The sequence below is a fragment of the Nyctereutes procyonoides genome, unplaced genomic scaffold, assembly GCF_905146905.1.
Source record: "Nyctereutes procyonoides isolate TBG_1078 unplaced genomic scaffold, NYPRO_anot_genome, whole genome shotgun sequence".
NCBI classification, from domain to species: domain Eukaryota; kingdom Metazoa; phylum Chordata; class Mammalia; order Carnivora; family Canidae; genus Nyctereutes; species Nyctereutes procyonoides.
The window spans coordinates 24,868,023-24,883,704 of record NW_026575122.1 but is presented as its reverse complement, the minus strand read 5'-3'; the positions used below and the strand labels follow the sequence as shown (position 1 = coordinate 24,883,704).

The following is a 15,682-nucleotide window of genomic DNA, read 5'->3' as shown; positions in this document are numbered from 1 at the left end:
TTGATTTTTTTTAAACCTAATTTTATTGGTAGTATCAATAGCTACCAATTAATTGTGCTGAAATTCTAAGTATTAAAGCAAAATAAAATTTCATATCAACATATATTGCTTAAAATTACAATTTTCATCTATGTACTTCATATGAATGATAAAATTATGGCCAGTTATACCAGACATACTATATCTTACATATGATACATAATCTAGTTTTGTAGGAAATCCTAGAAAAACCAAAATATAGTGTGAAATAAGCAGCTCTTATTACCTTTTTCTCTAGCATGAATATCATCACATATGTGTAGATCTAGATGAGAAATCACTAAGTGATGAGAGGTTTCTTTAACATCAAAGTCATTGAATAGTTTCACAATTGCATCATTTAGATCAGGAGCATTTGAGGTCTGTGGTGTCTTCACTTGTTGGGTAGATGGGGCTACTGTAGAGCTCTAAAAGATTCAAAACTGCCTTATCACTTCAAGTTAAATATTTGAAATTCCACAAATGAGAAAACTTAAATATCTTTAGTAATGAAGTCATGAAAAATAAGCTAATATATTTTCTATCAATAACTTGATTCTTCTAAAATATTTTCTGAATTATATGAGAATAAAGTTAAATCTAAAAACTGGAGGCTATACACAATTTGAAAATGAAACCAATGTATTTTAATAAATATTTGAATAGTTATATTTGTAGTCTTTTTTGGGGAAATATATTTATTAATTTATAAATATATAACATAAATAAATAAATATAGTTATTAAAGGCAGCTTATTCAAATAGTATTACTTCTACATATTAGAAGAGAAAGAGGTGGCCTGGGTGGCTCAGTCAGTGGAGGAGTTTTCCCCTTAAATAACATAATTTAGCTTATTCTATGAGGGAATATAAAGAGTGAGAAATGTAAAAAAGCTTAGAAAACACTTTTCTCTATTCTTTTGCTTATTGTTTAACCTTGACTCCTCATTTTGTTATTTCAGTTTGTTTTAACATTTCCATTTCTTGGTTCCAGCTCAGGCGGTGAAACAGGAGCCCTGCATCAGGTGTAGACTCAGAGGGCAGTCCATTTGAAGATTCTCTCACTCTACCCCTTCCCCACCCCAAACAAGCAACCCCCCCAAATAAATAAATAAATCTTTTTCCAGAAAAAGAGAAATAAATGTGAGCCCTGTATATATGAGCTGTATACACTATTATATGCCCATGTAAAATATAAATCATTTCTTTCTACATTGCTTGTGATACTGTTTAGTAAGTGATCTGATGCCTCTCCTAAGGGATGTGGCATGTCCTCTGAACGTGGATATCTGAAGAAGCCAGAAAGCAGAAGAGATTTATAATAGACATTGAATTCAAATTTTTTCCCCCGAAGGAAGAAGCATGAAATACTGATGAAGTGTAAAGACCTATATGAATCTAATAACCTAAAATGTGTAAGCATACTATATGTGTAAGCATACTATAAGGACACGTTATGTAAGCTACAGAACTGTACATGAAACTTTAGTAATAATTAACAAAATTAAGACAAAATTTTTCACTAAAAAATATTTAAAAGTTTCTAATTAAGAACAACCCAATAATAAAAGAACAGTTAGTGATATATGGAAAATTAAAGTGTATACATTTTGTATAAATACATATTTACATATCATCTATTAAGAACTATCTATAAAAAAAAGAACTATCTGCAAACAAATTTTAAAGTATACTCAGTAAAGGAGAATTTCTCAAAGAAAATGATCAAGACCCACAGTAATTAAAGAAAAGGAAAGATGAAATACAACTGTGAAGCCTTAAATTCTAGGGGCTCGAGATAAATTTTTTTGTTTTTTTTACTAATTGTAAAATTAATTTCCGTAAGACAAATCACTTATTTTTATTTTTACTTACTTTATTTTTTACTTTTTTTTTAAGTAGGCTCCAGGTCCCGTATGGAGCCCAACAATGATTTCACAATACCCCTTGTTTTTATTAAGAACAAATACAATGCTAACGGTTTAAGTGTTGAACTTTAGCAGTTCCCCAGGGTTTTACATTTTCTGCAATATTAATTTTCACACTTCTCCCTTGACTATACCCAGGTTCTTTCCTTTTGCCCTTACCTTAGTAAGTTTAAGTTGTATTTTACTTCTTGAAAAAAGATATTTATAATATCAAATACTTTTATGTCATCATTAACTCTAGTGCCTAGTACAGAACTTCAAACAAAATAGGCATATGACAGAAACACATTTCATATATATACTATGTGTAGAAAATTATCCAGTGAGATATCTACATAAAAGATTCTTGGACTCAGTCTTATGATCTAATTCACACAAAGAAACCACTAACCATTCTGATTTTTAGACCATTTACATATTCTGTGTTTTTCCTCTTAAGAACATACCTGTGTAGGTTCAGGAGCCATACTTTTCCTTTGTTCTGTTGATTTTTCTATCGCTTCACTAAGAGACTTTGCATATTGTACCATAGCCTTCAATTGGGAATCCGTTAAAACCCACAGTAAGTCATCCAATATTAGAATTAATTTTGTTGCAATAACATTGCAGTCCTTTAACTGTCAGAAAAAAGGATTCATAAAATTAAGCCAAGACATAAAACTTACAATGCACTGTTTTAAAAATATTTAAAATGTTTGAATGATATTAAATATATATCCTTCCTTCATTCACCAAGTATTTACTGTGTTCCTATACTATAGAATGAGTATGTCTTTGTATTGAAGATATGGTGGTAAAACAGACTGACAAATTCCTGTACTTTAACAGATGCATGTTATACAGATACAAGTACTTATATAATTTAATTTTGCATTTATAGCTAATAAATCGTAAAATTACCCATATTAATTGTGCTAATTCTAGTACAGAAAGAAGTATTAAGATTAAAAACTGAAGTGTTATTTTAACCACATTTCACAACACTAAGCTTATACTCTGAAAAAAATTTTTTCAATTTAATTTAGTATATTTATTTGTGTCTAGTGATATAAAACATAATGATGAGACTTTAAGTGCACCGTGTTTTAAAAACCCATTATTCTTTCATTAAACTTCATTACAGTCTATAGTGAACTCTGAATTTGATATCCTTAAGCAACTATATTCCCTATTTATTTAAATCACCATTCATACCTTAATAACCTTCTAAAGGTAGTAGTTCAGTCTACTAATAACGGAGGCTTTGCTGTTTACCCATTCTTAAGTAAGATTCAATAGAAGAAATGAAATCTATAAGACAGGAAATATTCAAAGATATTTGACAATGGAGAATCCATTAAATTTATCAAAAGTAAAAATCTATTAAACCTAGAAAACTGAAAAATGTTATCATAACACTAGATTTCTTCAAATACTGCTTGAGGCATTATATTTCCTTTTATTTTGCTTCATTTTAATATTTCAGTGTTTCATCTGGAAAATTATTTAAAATTTCCTCTCAATTCCACTAGTTATCTATCACATGAACCAAAAAGGTAACCCTGTTGACTTACTCTTCTTTTAAGTGTGACTCTGATCTTTGATTGGTTGGTTATTAATCGAACAGGAGCACACATAATTTCAAGATGTGAACTTTGAGTAGCATCGGCCTCTATTCGAATCATCTGCCAATTTATTTCTTTAAATGTCAAAACCTAAGGAGAATAGGTATTAGCTTCAGTTACTCAGTCAAAATAGAGTAAGAAATATGTAGATTCATAAAAACAACAAAAAAGCTAAATAAAATTTTATCTTTTTACTAATATTTTTTAAAGATTTTATTTATTTATTCAAGAGAGACACAGAGAGAGAGGCAGAGACATAGGCAGAGGGAGAAGCAGGCTCCCTGTGGGGAGCCCAACATGGAACTCGATCCTAGGACCCCGGGATTATACCCTGAGCTGAAGGTAGATGCTCAACCACAAGCCACCCAGGCATCGTCTTTACCAATTTTCTTATGACACTCTAGATATATTCACTATGATTTTATTTTTTAAAACTGTATAGTTACTAAAAATTCAGTAACATTTTTTCATAATTACATTCACTATTTGTAAAGTTGTTAGTACTTTATTTTAATTGTGATATAAAGTACAAATAACATTTGAATCATATGAGCAAGAAAAACTTAAATAACATTTTTTTTGTATATTTAAAATTCAATTCTGAGTAGCCGAGAATTTAAAATGGGGTTCATTAACTCTATAAATTAAAAGGTTTATTACAGTAAAAACACCAAAATATGCATTTTAACTAAATAAGAGAAATAGAGAAAAAGTATAGTTAAAACACAAGAGTAAATGTGGTATGTGAATATATGTAACTATAAGAAGTAATTATTTTAAAATGTCCTCTTATATTTAGTGACTAAAACATTTTTTAAACAAAGAATGAAAAGAAACGTTTACCTCTCCTCTCTGTGGATCTTGAATACGAGTAAATCTTAAATCTCCATGTTCCCAGTTTGCATTTACACTATAGATCCTTAGCTGGGAAAGTTCAAAGGATGCATTGAAAGCTTTTGCTCCAATGCGGATAACAATGGAATTTACAGAAACAGTAATTCCCTCAACTACTTTTTCAGCAAAGCCATATTCACTGGAAAAATAAATCAAAACAAAACATAATGCACTAGAGCCAAAATAAATTATTAAAAAGGTTATTTGTTAATATTCTCAAAAACAAGTACACAAACTGACCATTATTCATTTTATGTAAAAAAATTTTGGTTATAACAATAGTCTGATTATATGTAAATTATAAAAATGTTCTCAAAATGATAAAAGATTTCTAAAATTTAAGGCTACTTTTTATTTGATAAGTTTTTAACTTTATTTCCAGAATAGTTAATATACAGAAATACATGAATTTTAGGTGTACAATAGTGATCTCATAATTCTATAAACTACTCAGTTCTCATCATAAGTATACTCTTTAATCTCCATCATCTATTTGGCCCACCTCTCCCCTTTGGGAACTATTAGTTTGTTCTCTATACTTTGGAATCTGTTTCTTCATTTCTCTTTTTTTCCCTTTGCTTATTTGTTTGTTTCTTAAATTCCAAAATCATATGGTATTTGTCTTTCTCTAGTCAACTTCTCTTGCTTAGCATTATATGCTCTAGGTCCATGTTGTTGCAAATGCCATGATTTCATTGTTTTTTATGGTTGAATAATATTGTATTGTAGATATACACCACTTTTTCTTTATGCATTCATCAATCAATGGACACTTGGGCTGCTCCCATATGTTGGCTATTATAAATAATGCTGCGATAAGCATACGGGTGCATGTATCCTTTCTAACTAGTGTTGTTGTATTCTTTGGGTAAATACCCAGTAGTGCAATTACTGGATTGTGGGGGTACTTCTATTTCTAAATTTTTGAGGAACCTTCATAATGTTTTCCACAGTGGCTGCACCAGTGTGCATTCCCACCAATGATATACGAGTGTTCCTTTTTCCCTACATCCTTGCTAATATTTGTTCCTTGTGGTTTTGATTGTAACCTTTTGTTACAAATGTAACCATTTTGATAGGCCCTTTTTTTTTTTTTTTTTTTTTTTAGAGAGAGAGAGATAAAGACAGAGAATGCCTGTGTGAGCAGGAGAGGGGCAGAAGGAGAGAAGGAGAGAGAAACTGAAGCAGGCTCCACATCCAACAAGGAGCCCAATGCGGGCTTGATCTCATGACTTCTAGATCATGACCTGAACAGAAATAAAGAGTTGGACACTTAACCAACTGAGAGACCCAGGCCCCCTGAAACGTTACTCTTTAAATTAGGTTATTATAATCACTATCCAAAACTGCCTACTCTTCAAGTTGTCAGATGTTCAAACAACTAGAATCTATAAAGTAAAAATAAGAGAGCTAAATTCCTGACACAAAGAAGGCTACAAACTATAACTACAAAATAAGCTCAAATTTAGGAATAAAGTCAGAAAAGTTCACATTCTCTAATCCAATCAGCAAATGTTTACTGAACATCTACCATGTGCACAATGCTGGGACATAAGAAAAACCAAAACTCGGTTGTGGTATTCTAAGGGCTCACAACTTACTTAGAGAAGAAAAACACATGTGCCCTAGAAACTGAATCATTAGGCATTGTGTAATTGAGTGCTTTAAAAAAGGAATCAACATGGGCAGCCCAGGTGGCTCAGCATTTTAGTGCTGCCTTCAGCCCAGGGACATGATCCTGGAGACCCAGGATCGAGTCCCATGTCAGGCTTCCGGCATGGAGCCTGCTTCTCTCTCTGTTTCTCGAATAAATAAATAAAATTTTAAAAAAAGGGGGGGATCATCATTACTACACTTGGTAGAGGAAGAAACTGTTCATTACTAGAGAAATTTATCTAGGAAAGAAAAATATATTTCCCACAGGGAGCAATGGGAAGGGAAATCTTATATTAGGAAAAAGAACAAGCAAAAGCACAGAAAAGCAGGAAAGTAGAGGTACTTTGAGAATAATGAGTAGTACAATATGACTGGACTACAGACTATCAATATATTTCGGCAGGAAGAGTGATAAAAATTTGTCCAAATGATACATTACTTCAATTATTATCACTTTGACCATTATTCCTAAATCTCTCTATCCAGATCTCTTGCTAAAACTTCAGAATGTTAAAATTCAAATGTCCATCAGATATTTCCACTTGGAAATACATTTCAAAGATACATTTCAAAGATAACATGTATAAAAAGAACCCATCATTTTCATTGATCATGCACATCCCTCTCCTCTACCTGCTGCTAAGTTTCTTAATTTACTATCTTACTGAATAAGTAAATTACCTAAAACTTCCTAATCCTCAGATGACCTATCCTTTAAATCAGGTAATACTTTGTAGGTTACACGTGGGCTGCGCAAAATAATACCTATGAACTAAACAGCCCATCTCTTGATTCATGATACTTTATGAAATATAACTATTATTTATAGTATTATTAATAGTATTATATTCTTATTAATACTATGAAAAGTCTGAGAAAAATACTATGAAAATCCAAGCCTCAATTTCTTCATTTGTAAAATGAAAATAATAACTATTTTCAAAAGATTAAGAACTAAAGAGGAAGAACTCATCAACATCCTAGGGAAAAGTTGTTTTAATCCCAACGACAAATACTGGTCATTTGGCTAGAAATATTCCTGGAGTTGGAAAGAATGTATCTATAATCATTATTGGGGAATGCCCTTTGGAATATCCAACCCCATCTGTTCTAATCTATGCATTAAAAAGTGTTACAATTGTACTGGAGGATTTATCACTAGAGGGTTGAAGCCTGAATCAATGACTAAAGTCTATTAAGTTTCTGGTTATATCACTCATCATAAATTAAAAAGGTGAAATTCCAGTTTTCAAACAAGCCTATTCTAAGTTTGATTAATAATCTTCACATAGATGGAGATCTCCTCTATATGAAACGATAAAATTTCTGAACTTACAAATTTACTAGATCATCACTCTATGGGAATATTATTAATTCATAAGTCCTGCACAGAAGGTAAAGCCAATCTGTTAAATATTAATTTCCTTATGTTTTAATCTTATAAAGACAAAAATCAAATAGATCAGTGTTTCTCCAAGTTGCAGAAATATAAAGAATTGTTAAAAATAATCACATTCTTGATAACCATTCTAGATCTCAAGACTCATAATTTCAAAAAAAGGAGCCTAAAAGAATACAGATTTAATAAGCATCCTAAGTGATTGCTATAATCAGGCAACTCTGGAAAAATGTGGAAATAGATTAACCATACTGCCAACATCAAAATATAAGGATTATCATCATGATTATAAAGCCAAACTTATAAAGCTTATTGATACTAGAAAACCATGAGTCATAAAGAACATTATCAAGAACAGCAATTTTCCTGATCTTTTTTCCACTTTCAATAATCTTAAAAACACCTCTACTTTTTCTTCCATTTTTTTTGACTCTAGTCAACTTGACCAATTGCTCCAATCGACTGTATCACACATGAAATCATAAGTTAAGCTTTAAAATCTCAAATTGCTCGATGATGTATAAACTACAAAGAAATTAATGTGAAAGCTCTTTTCCCAGTCACTATTACCTGTAGGCCAAACAGGTACATCTGATAAATCTGGCCTTCAGTCAACTATAGCTGTGAATTGATGGATCACCATTTCTACATGGAAAGCCATTGATCAGGCTGTAGGTATTCCCCCAGAAAGCACTAATGTAAAGGTAGTTCAACCGTGGTGAAAGAGCAATCTGGAAATGAGTACATGTGTCTGTCTGTGTATCTGATGTGTACGTTCTATTTATTTTTTAAAGATTTTATTTTTAAGTAATCTCTGCAATCTCTACATGGGGCTCAAATTTATAACCCCGAGATCAACAGTCACATGCTCTACCAACTGAGCCAGCCAGGCACCCCATGTACATTCATTCCAAAGAAAACTCATCATTGGTTTGACACAATATGCAGAATACTATAAAATGATGAAGAGGCACTAATCACATTAAAATCTATGTGAGTATTTTACATGAATAGGTGCACAGTTAAAAAGTAGTGCAGAAATCCTGCCTTTAGGAAATGATGTATAGAATTCAAAAATGCAAAAATAAACAGGCAATTTTTTTTAAAGATCTATTTTTTGAGAGGCACTTGGGTGGCTCAGTTGGTTAAGTGTCTGACTTTGGTTCAGGTCATGATCTCAGAGTCCTGGGACAGAGCAGGGAGTCTGCTTGTCCCTCTGCCCCACTGACTGCTTGTGTAACACTCACATGCATGTGCTCTCAAATAAATAAATAAAATCTTTAAAAAAAAAAACAAACCTATTTTTTTTAAGATCTTTGCAAGAAGGCTTTGTGAAATGGCCTCCATGCTTCTACTGATTTTTATCTATCAAAATTCAATTTGTACAAAATGTGAGCATTCTATATTTAATATAATATAGGCCTTCTGGGCCAAAAGGCCTATATTTTTAAAGGCATCAACTTAACTCTTAAGAGTGATAAAAGTTCCACTAATGCACAGAATAAATGAAAGGCAAAGAAACTATTCAGACTAAGAGATTATCTGATTTATAGAATGCTTTTGGTTGATCATTACTATTTAACATCAAGGAAAGCAAAATGAATAAAAAAGGCTAAAAACCAATTCTGCTACTTTGGCAACATAATACCACAACTGGAAAATGTCTGATGGGAAAAGGTGTCTCAAATAGAGGCTGCCTGAGGTTAGGAAATTTTATGTTCCATTACTACAGATAACAGAGCTGACTACAGAAAAGAACTCTCTTCACTATGAGTCATGTAAATTAATGAAAATAACTTACCTTTGTCCCGAAGCAGTTGCAATTGGTGATGGGCCATTAGGACTTCGTGGTTCTTCACATGTACTCATTTCCATTATTACTTTATCCAGGGACTAATAAAAATACATTAAAAATGTAAAAAATTAGATATTTTATGTATATTATACAAATATTATGTAACACTATTTTCTCTTTCATTTCTTTAGGAACAAAGTAAACAATAAGTGAGCAGAGTCACTTTTAAAATGTCTCTATAAAAGTCTAGAAAGACAAATACCAAAACAGAAAACAACATACTCAGTCCTTTCTCAAGGCACTTATTATCTGTTAAGAAAGCTGTGGGCATATAGGAGTATAAGACAAACTACAAGTTGCCAAATGCTGCTGAAATCATCAGATTTTATAGAAGTGCAATCTCTAATCCAAGAATGTATGACATTATTAATTGCTAAATGAGATTATGTATTAATAAATGGGATTTAAGGAGCTAAAAGCTTATCCCAGTCTAAGACTTGAGATTTAAGACATTTAACAATGAAAAATATGAAATATGCAAGAAATGTGAAAAATAAACATTATCATAATAAAAAATTTCTTTCAAGGTAACAGTTTTGCTTAAAGATCAAATATCCTTAGTAGTCATCACTAGTGTAACTCACTCATTCTTCATTTTCTATTTTGATATAGCATTTACTATCTGAAATTGTCTTATTTATTTGTTTCTTGTTGGTCTTCTCAATAAGAATATTAAGTTCCCTTAGGGCACAGGGAAGGTGCTCAATAAATATCTGTGGAATGAATGAATCAATAAATGACCAAATGACCAATCTTTCCTCAATTTTCCTTAAAGAAAGGAAAGTATATTGGGGTGTCAAGGTGGCTCAGTCAGTTACGCATGTGCCTTCAGCTCAGGTCATGATCCCAGAGTCCTGGGATCAAGCCCCGTGTAGGGCTCCCTGCTCAGCAATGAGCCTACTTATCCCTCTCCTTCTGCCTCTCCCAACTTGGGTACATGCTCTCTCTCTTAAATACATAATAAAATCTTAAAGAAAAAAAGAAAGTATATTCAGGTGTATATTATTTAATTTAGCAGATCAATAAAATCAGAAACACAGCAAATTTGAATTAAATGTTACTAAGACTGTCATAATACGTCAATGAAGAGCTAAATGACAGAATAAAAATATACCAACTTAGAACATAATACATCTGAAAAATTATAAAGACCTTCCCATCTTAAAGGTCACACTTCTCATTTAAGGACTCCAAATAAAATGAAAGTCAATTTGTAGAAAAGCCAGAAGACTGTGTTTCTATGAAACAAAAGGTTAATATTAGCAGAGTAGTTAGATCAAATGCATACAAAAATGTTTATTTCTGAAGCAAGTCAGAACTCACCAAACAGATGGGATGTGTTTTCAATTTTGTCCATGGTATCTACCAAAAAAAGACAAATTTTTTTTCTTTAAAATCAATCATCAAAAAATAATGTAAAACTAGCAATCAATATAGATGCTCTCTAAATATAGTGACAGACATACCAAATTTTATCAGATGACTTTTTCTCAAATTGCAAAGTAATAAACAGAGCAACTCATGCAGACTCTTAAAATTGGATGTACCTATTTTGTATAAGACTAATCAAAATTTCTGTCATCTTTTAAAATAAGAATTTTAGGTCCTCATAAGCTTTCCCCCAGACCTTAAAAAACATTTTAACTTCGTGATTAATTTAATTTTAAGTAGGCTCCATGCCCAACATGGGGCTTGAAGTCACAACCCTGAGATTAGAGTCGCGTGCTATTCTGACTAAGCCAGCCAGGTGCCTCTTAATTTTGTAATTTAAACTAAGATTTCCCAGCAGAGTATAATCAGTTTTTCATTCATTGAACAGTTTTTTTAATTCTAAAATTCTGACCGTGGAGCGCCTGGCTGGCTTAGCTGGAAGAATGTGTGACTCTTGGCAACCTTGAGGTCATGTGTTAAAGCCCCATGTTGGATGTGGAGATTATTTAAAATCTTTAAAAAAGTTTAAAAATAAAATTTTGACCAATCTTTTTGTAGATATTCAAGAAACATACAAAGGTGAGGCCACGCATATAAAATGTAGGCAATTTCAAATAACGTTCAAACATACACTTAAAAGTCACATTTTAATAGGTGTTTGAGTTTATGGAAGATAAAGGTGACCATCAAATGATACAAGGAACCTTTCCAAAATCTTTCTTGCAGTCCAATTTTAATTTTAATTTTATGAAACATTACTCATGCGGTATTTTTTTTTAAGACTTTATGTATTCATGAGAGACATAGAAAGAAAGGGAGAGACATAGGCAGAGGAAAAGCGGGATCTCCAAGGGGAGCCCGATGTGGGACTCGATCCCAGGACTCTGGGATCCAGCCCTGAGCCAAAGGCAGACAGATGCTCAACCACTGAGCCACCCAGGTGTCCTTCATGTGGTATTTCTATTCTAAGTACTTCCTTTTAAAAACTGGTCTTTAAGAGTAAGAAGTGATATAATATATGATTAGCGTCAAAGGTAAGCAGGAATAAATTTTAATAAGGAGAAATAATAAAAGAAAATTTTAAAATCTTCAAGAAGAAACAAATGAATAAAAGAAATAAAATTTCAAGTAAAAGTAGAATGTACAGAATAAAATTAAGGATTTATGGCTTCATGTCTTTATTTGAAATAATGTTTACTTAGTACAAATTTAAATTGTCCCTATTAACAATAAATCCTATAAAAAATATTTGGGTATGTGCCAAATTTAACCAATTATTTTATTAATAACTACCAATAATTTTATTTAAATGTTAAGATTAAATTTTAAATAAAACTTAAACTACAAATTAATCTTAATATATGACTTCAATTAAATTCATCTGGCACACATTCATGCAATTATTTAGACATAGGTGTTTGTCTTTTTAAATTATATTAATGAAAATGTTTTTTTATAGATATAAACAAAATATTAAAGAGATAGGAATTAAATTTAAAAATGAGAACAGAGGGAGGCTGGGTGGCTCAGTGGTTGAGTCTGCTTTCAGCTCAGGGCATGATCCCTGGTCAGGGATCGAGTCCCACATCAGGCTCCCCTCATGGAGGCTGCTTCTCCTTCTGCCTGTGTCTCTCATGAATAAATAAATATAATCTTTAAAAAAAGAGAGAACAGAAATGCTTTCCACAGATATCAAAGTCTCACCCTAATAGATGCTTTATTACAAAAAACTTTGTTGATAGCAAGCCATGTTGGCAAATCCAACATATTCTGGAGCACCTCTTCATCCAACTCCAAATTCTTCAGTTCACCTTCTCCTTTGAGAGTACTTAGATTTATCTTGTCAGGAGATAAATTTTTAGTAAATCTGAAAGAGAATATATATTGACATTCATTTTAGCGTCAGTTTCTGTACCCCAGTCATTCTTGCAAATGTACAGAGCGTTAAAAATGTAACAGCAGCACAACGAAACAGAAAATCTCAGTTGACAGTCTCTAAGTTTTTCAGTAAGGTTTTGTTATCACTTTGAACTCTCTTATTTCATTGCTCTCTTATACAAAGCCTACAGTGTTTTTAGCATACATGTGAATATCATATTTCCATATACATCAAATGTTCTTACTGCCTTTCAAATTTATGAATAATAAGTAGCATCCACTTTTTCCAGGTACTATGCAAGGCAGTGGAACTAACTCAAAACCATTCCGTAATCACATTTTGTTTACTTTGCTACAGACCATAAGAATATTTCTATTTTACTAACCAACCTTAACAGGAAGGTTAAGGGAATAAGGGGATCCTCTAGAAGTAGCAATAGCAAGTACTACCCATTCATTATCTCAAGAACAATATCAAAGGATATTAATACTCCTTTTAGAATCATCCAGAGATTCCTAGCTTCAGAAATTGACCCACATTATTCAGGAATAAATTAGAGTACACAAATCTTTTTCTAAAAGGTCTCTGAGGTAGCAGATTATGCAACTCTACTTGGCAGTCAATTTTGGTGTTTTCTAACATGAGACTTAAAAATACCAATTATTTACAATCCAGATTGGCTGTACAAATACCATCTATCCTTTCTGTAGGAGTTAAAATAAATGAAGTATAAAGTGCTTAGTTAAAGTGCCAAAAGTCATATAGGAGACTGGACGCTAAAAGCTATTTAATTAAGAATACAGATTCTCTGCGATGAAATAAAAATGAAAATTCTTAAACTTAAGAAAAAAGAATGGAAATGACAATAATAGTTAAAACAATACTGGACATTTTCCAAGGGTTTATTGCATACGAGGTTCTTTGCATGCAAACATTACTACTTCATCTAATTCCTATGATAAAACATTAGGGTCAATACTACTTTTATTCTCACTGTTTAGATAAGCACCAGCAGCCAAATGAAGTTCAATCCCTTTGTGACTTCTGATTGGAGCAAGAATCGTAAAAGATATTTAAATGCACCTTCCTACATTCACAGGAAGATTATATCTTCTCTTTCCAAAGAGCTGAGACAGAAGTACAATGTTCGATCCATGCCCATCCAAAAGGATGAAGTTCAGGGTGTACAAGAACACTACAAAGGTCAGCAGATTGGCAAAGCAGTCCAGGTTTACAGGAAGAAATACGTCATCTCCACTGAACAAGTACAGCAAAAGAAGGCAAATGGCACAAGTGTCCACGCGGCCATTTACTTTAGCAAGGTGGTTATGACTAGACCAAAAATGGGCAAAGACTGTAAAAAGATCCTTGAACATAAAGCCAAATGTCACCAAGTAGGAAAGGAAAGGGCAAATATATAAGGAAGAAACAATTGAGAAGATGCAGGAACAAAGTAATATTTCATATGACTTTAAAGAAAAACCCTAAAAAAGTGAAAATCCACTAACTTTGCCCAGGAGGTTTTTTTTTTTTTTTTCAAAAATTAAACTACTGACAAGATTAACTACCAGCTAACAAGATTTATCAGCCAGTCTTTTACCTTTTTTGAAACTAAATATTAAAGTAACAAAATAAAAAAAAATAAAAAAATAAAGTAACAAAATGTTCTGATTATTTACACGCTCTACACATCAACGAGAGTATCACCAATATACACATGCTTCATTTCATGATTCCCATTGACTCTACACCAGAATTTCATGAGGCACATTTTATTGGGATTCATATCATCTCACAGAATGTGAAATGAGAAATACAGAATTCACATGTAACCCATGTTTGACCAGTGATGCTAGGTTGTGTTAACTTACCCATCAATCATATTTGGTTTAAAACTATGACATTTCCTGATAGGCTCTCATTCCTAATCACATAGGAATGGCCTGCCAGTACCTCAAGGCAGACCATCACAGCTGGAAGGGAGCACTCAGTAAGTACTTACTGAGAATTCACTATTTGGACACATGTACACTCAAGGAGTGTACACTCAAGCAGTACACTCAAGGAGTCCCCGCCTTTATGCAGTTCTAGTTCAGGTGGTAGACTGAACACCAAAAAGCATGACTCAGAGAGAATACAGTACAGGGTTTTAATCTACAGCTTCTCTGAAAACAGGGATTTTTGAGATTATATCTGAGAATGAGTGGTAGAAGTTAACTAGGCAAGGAAAAGAAGGGAGACAGGAAGAAAGTATTCCAAGTAGTAGGAATAAAACACAAAGAAATGTTTTCAGGCTGGAGACAGCATGGCATAAAATACAAGAGGGCCATGAGAGTAGAAGATAAATCAGAAAGGACAAAGAAGGGACTGACTCTACAAGGCCTTGATCATTTCATTAAATCATTCATTCAGTAAATCTTAAATGATACCTATAAATTAACAGACAATGGGGATATGACAATAAAGAAAACATAAAAACCTCTGCCTTCATGGGGCCTAAGGGGACACGGTTCTGCAGAGAATGAAAAAATAAGCCAGATATATTATGTCAGATTCTGACTATGGAGGGGAAAAATCAAAATAGTAAGATAGCAGGTGCAAGCAGAGGACCTTTTAATTTTTAAAAGGATAGACAGAAAAACAAACCTTCAGTGAAAAGATAACATTTGGGCAAAGATCTGAAGTAAAGTAGCTATACAAATATCTAGAGGAAGAATGCTCTAGGCCAAGGAAAAGCAAGGGTAAAAATTTGAGGTGGGAACATGCTTGGCATATCTGAGAAACAGCATGGTCAATCTGACTGGAGGAAGTGCAAAGAATGCACGAGTAGGAGGAAAGGAGATAAGTTAGAGAAGTAACAGGGGCCAGATCATGTGAGACCTTTAAAGCCACTCTAAAGACTCTGGCTTTTACTCTTAGTAAAAATGAAACTAATTGGAGATAGTTTTGACTAGAATAGGAAACTTTTTTTTTAAAGATTTATTCATTTTTTATTTGAGAGACAGAGAGCATGAGTGC

The 15,682-nt window shown here is 32.5% G+C and overlaps 2 protein-coding genes across 3 annotated transcripts in view; one reads left to right on the top strand and one right to left on the bottom strand.

The window, feature by feature from the left end:
• BLTP3B (bridge-like lipid transfer protein family member 3B) overlaps positions 1-15,682 on the bottom strand; it is a 95,156-nt gene that overhangs the window by 47,044 nt on the left and 32,430 nt on the right. For both annotated transcript variants that reach the window (XM_055336481.1, XM_055336480.1), the window contains 7 exons: positions 12,490-12,652; positions 10,678-10,716; positions 9,301-9,392; positions 4,394-4,583; positions 3,500-3,640; positions 2,393-2,563; positions 266-446 (listed from right to left, as the gene is read on the bottom strand). In XM_055336481.1, the coding sequence (XP_055192456.1) occupies positions 266-446; positions 2,393-2,563; positions 3,500-3,640; positions 4,394-4,583; positions 9,301-9,392; positions 10,678-10,716; positions 12,490-12,552 (877 nt within the window). In that variant the 5' untranslated portion in view covers positions 12,553-12,652. The remainder of the gene's footprint in view (positions 1-265; positions 447-2,392; positions 2,564-3,499; positions 3,641-4,393; positions 4,584-9,300; positions 9,393-10,677; positions 10,717-12,489; positions 12,653-15,682) is intronic.
• On the top strand, positions 13,684-14,085 carry LOC129516920 (60S ribosomal protein L26-like). Its single transcript, XM_055336483.1, has one exon. The coding sequence runs from the start codon at positions 13,684-13,686 to the stop codon at positions 14,083-14,085; it is 402 nt and encodes a 133-aa protein (XP_055192458.1).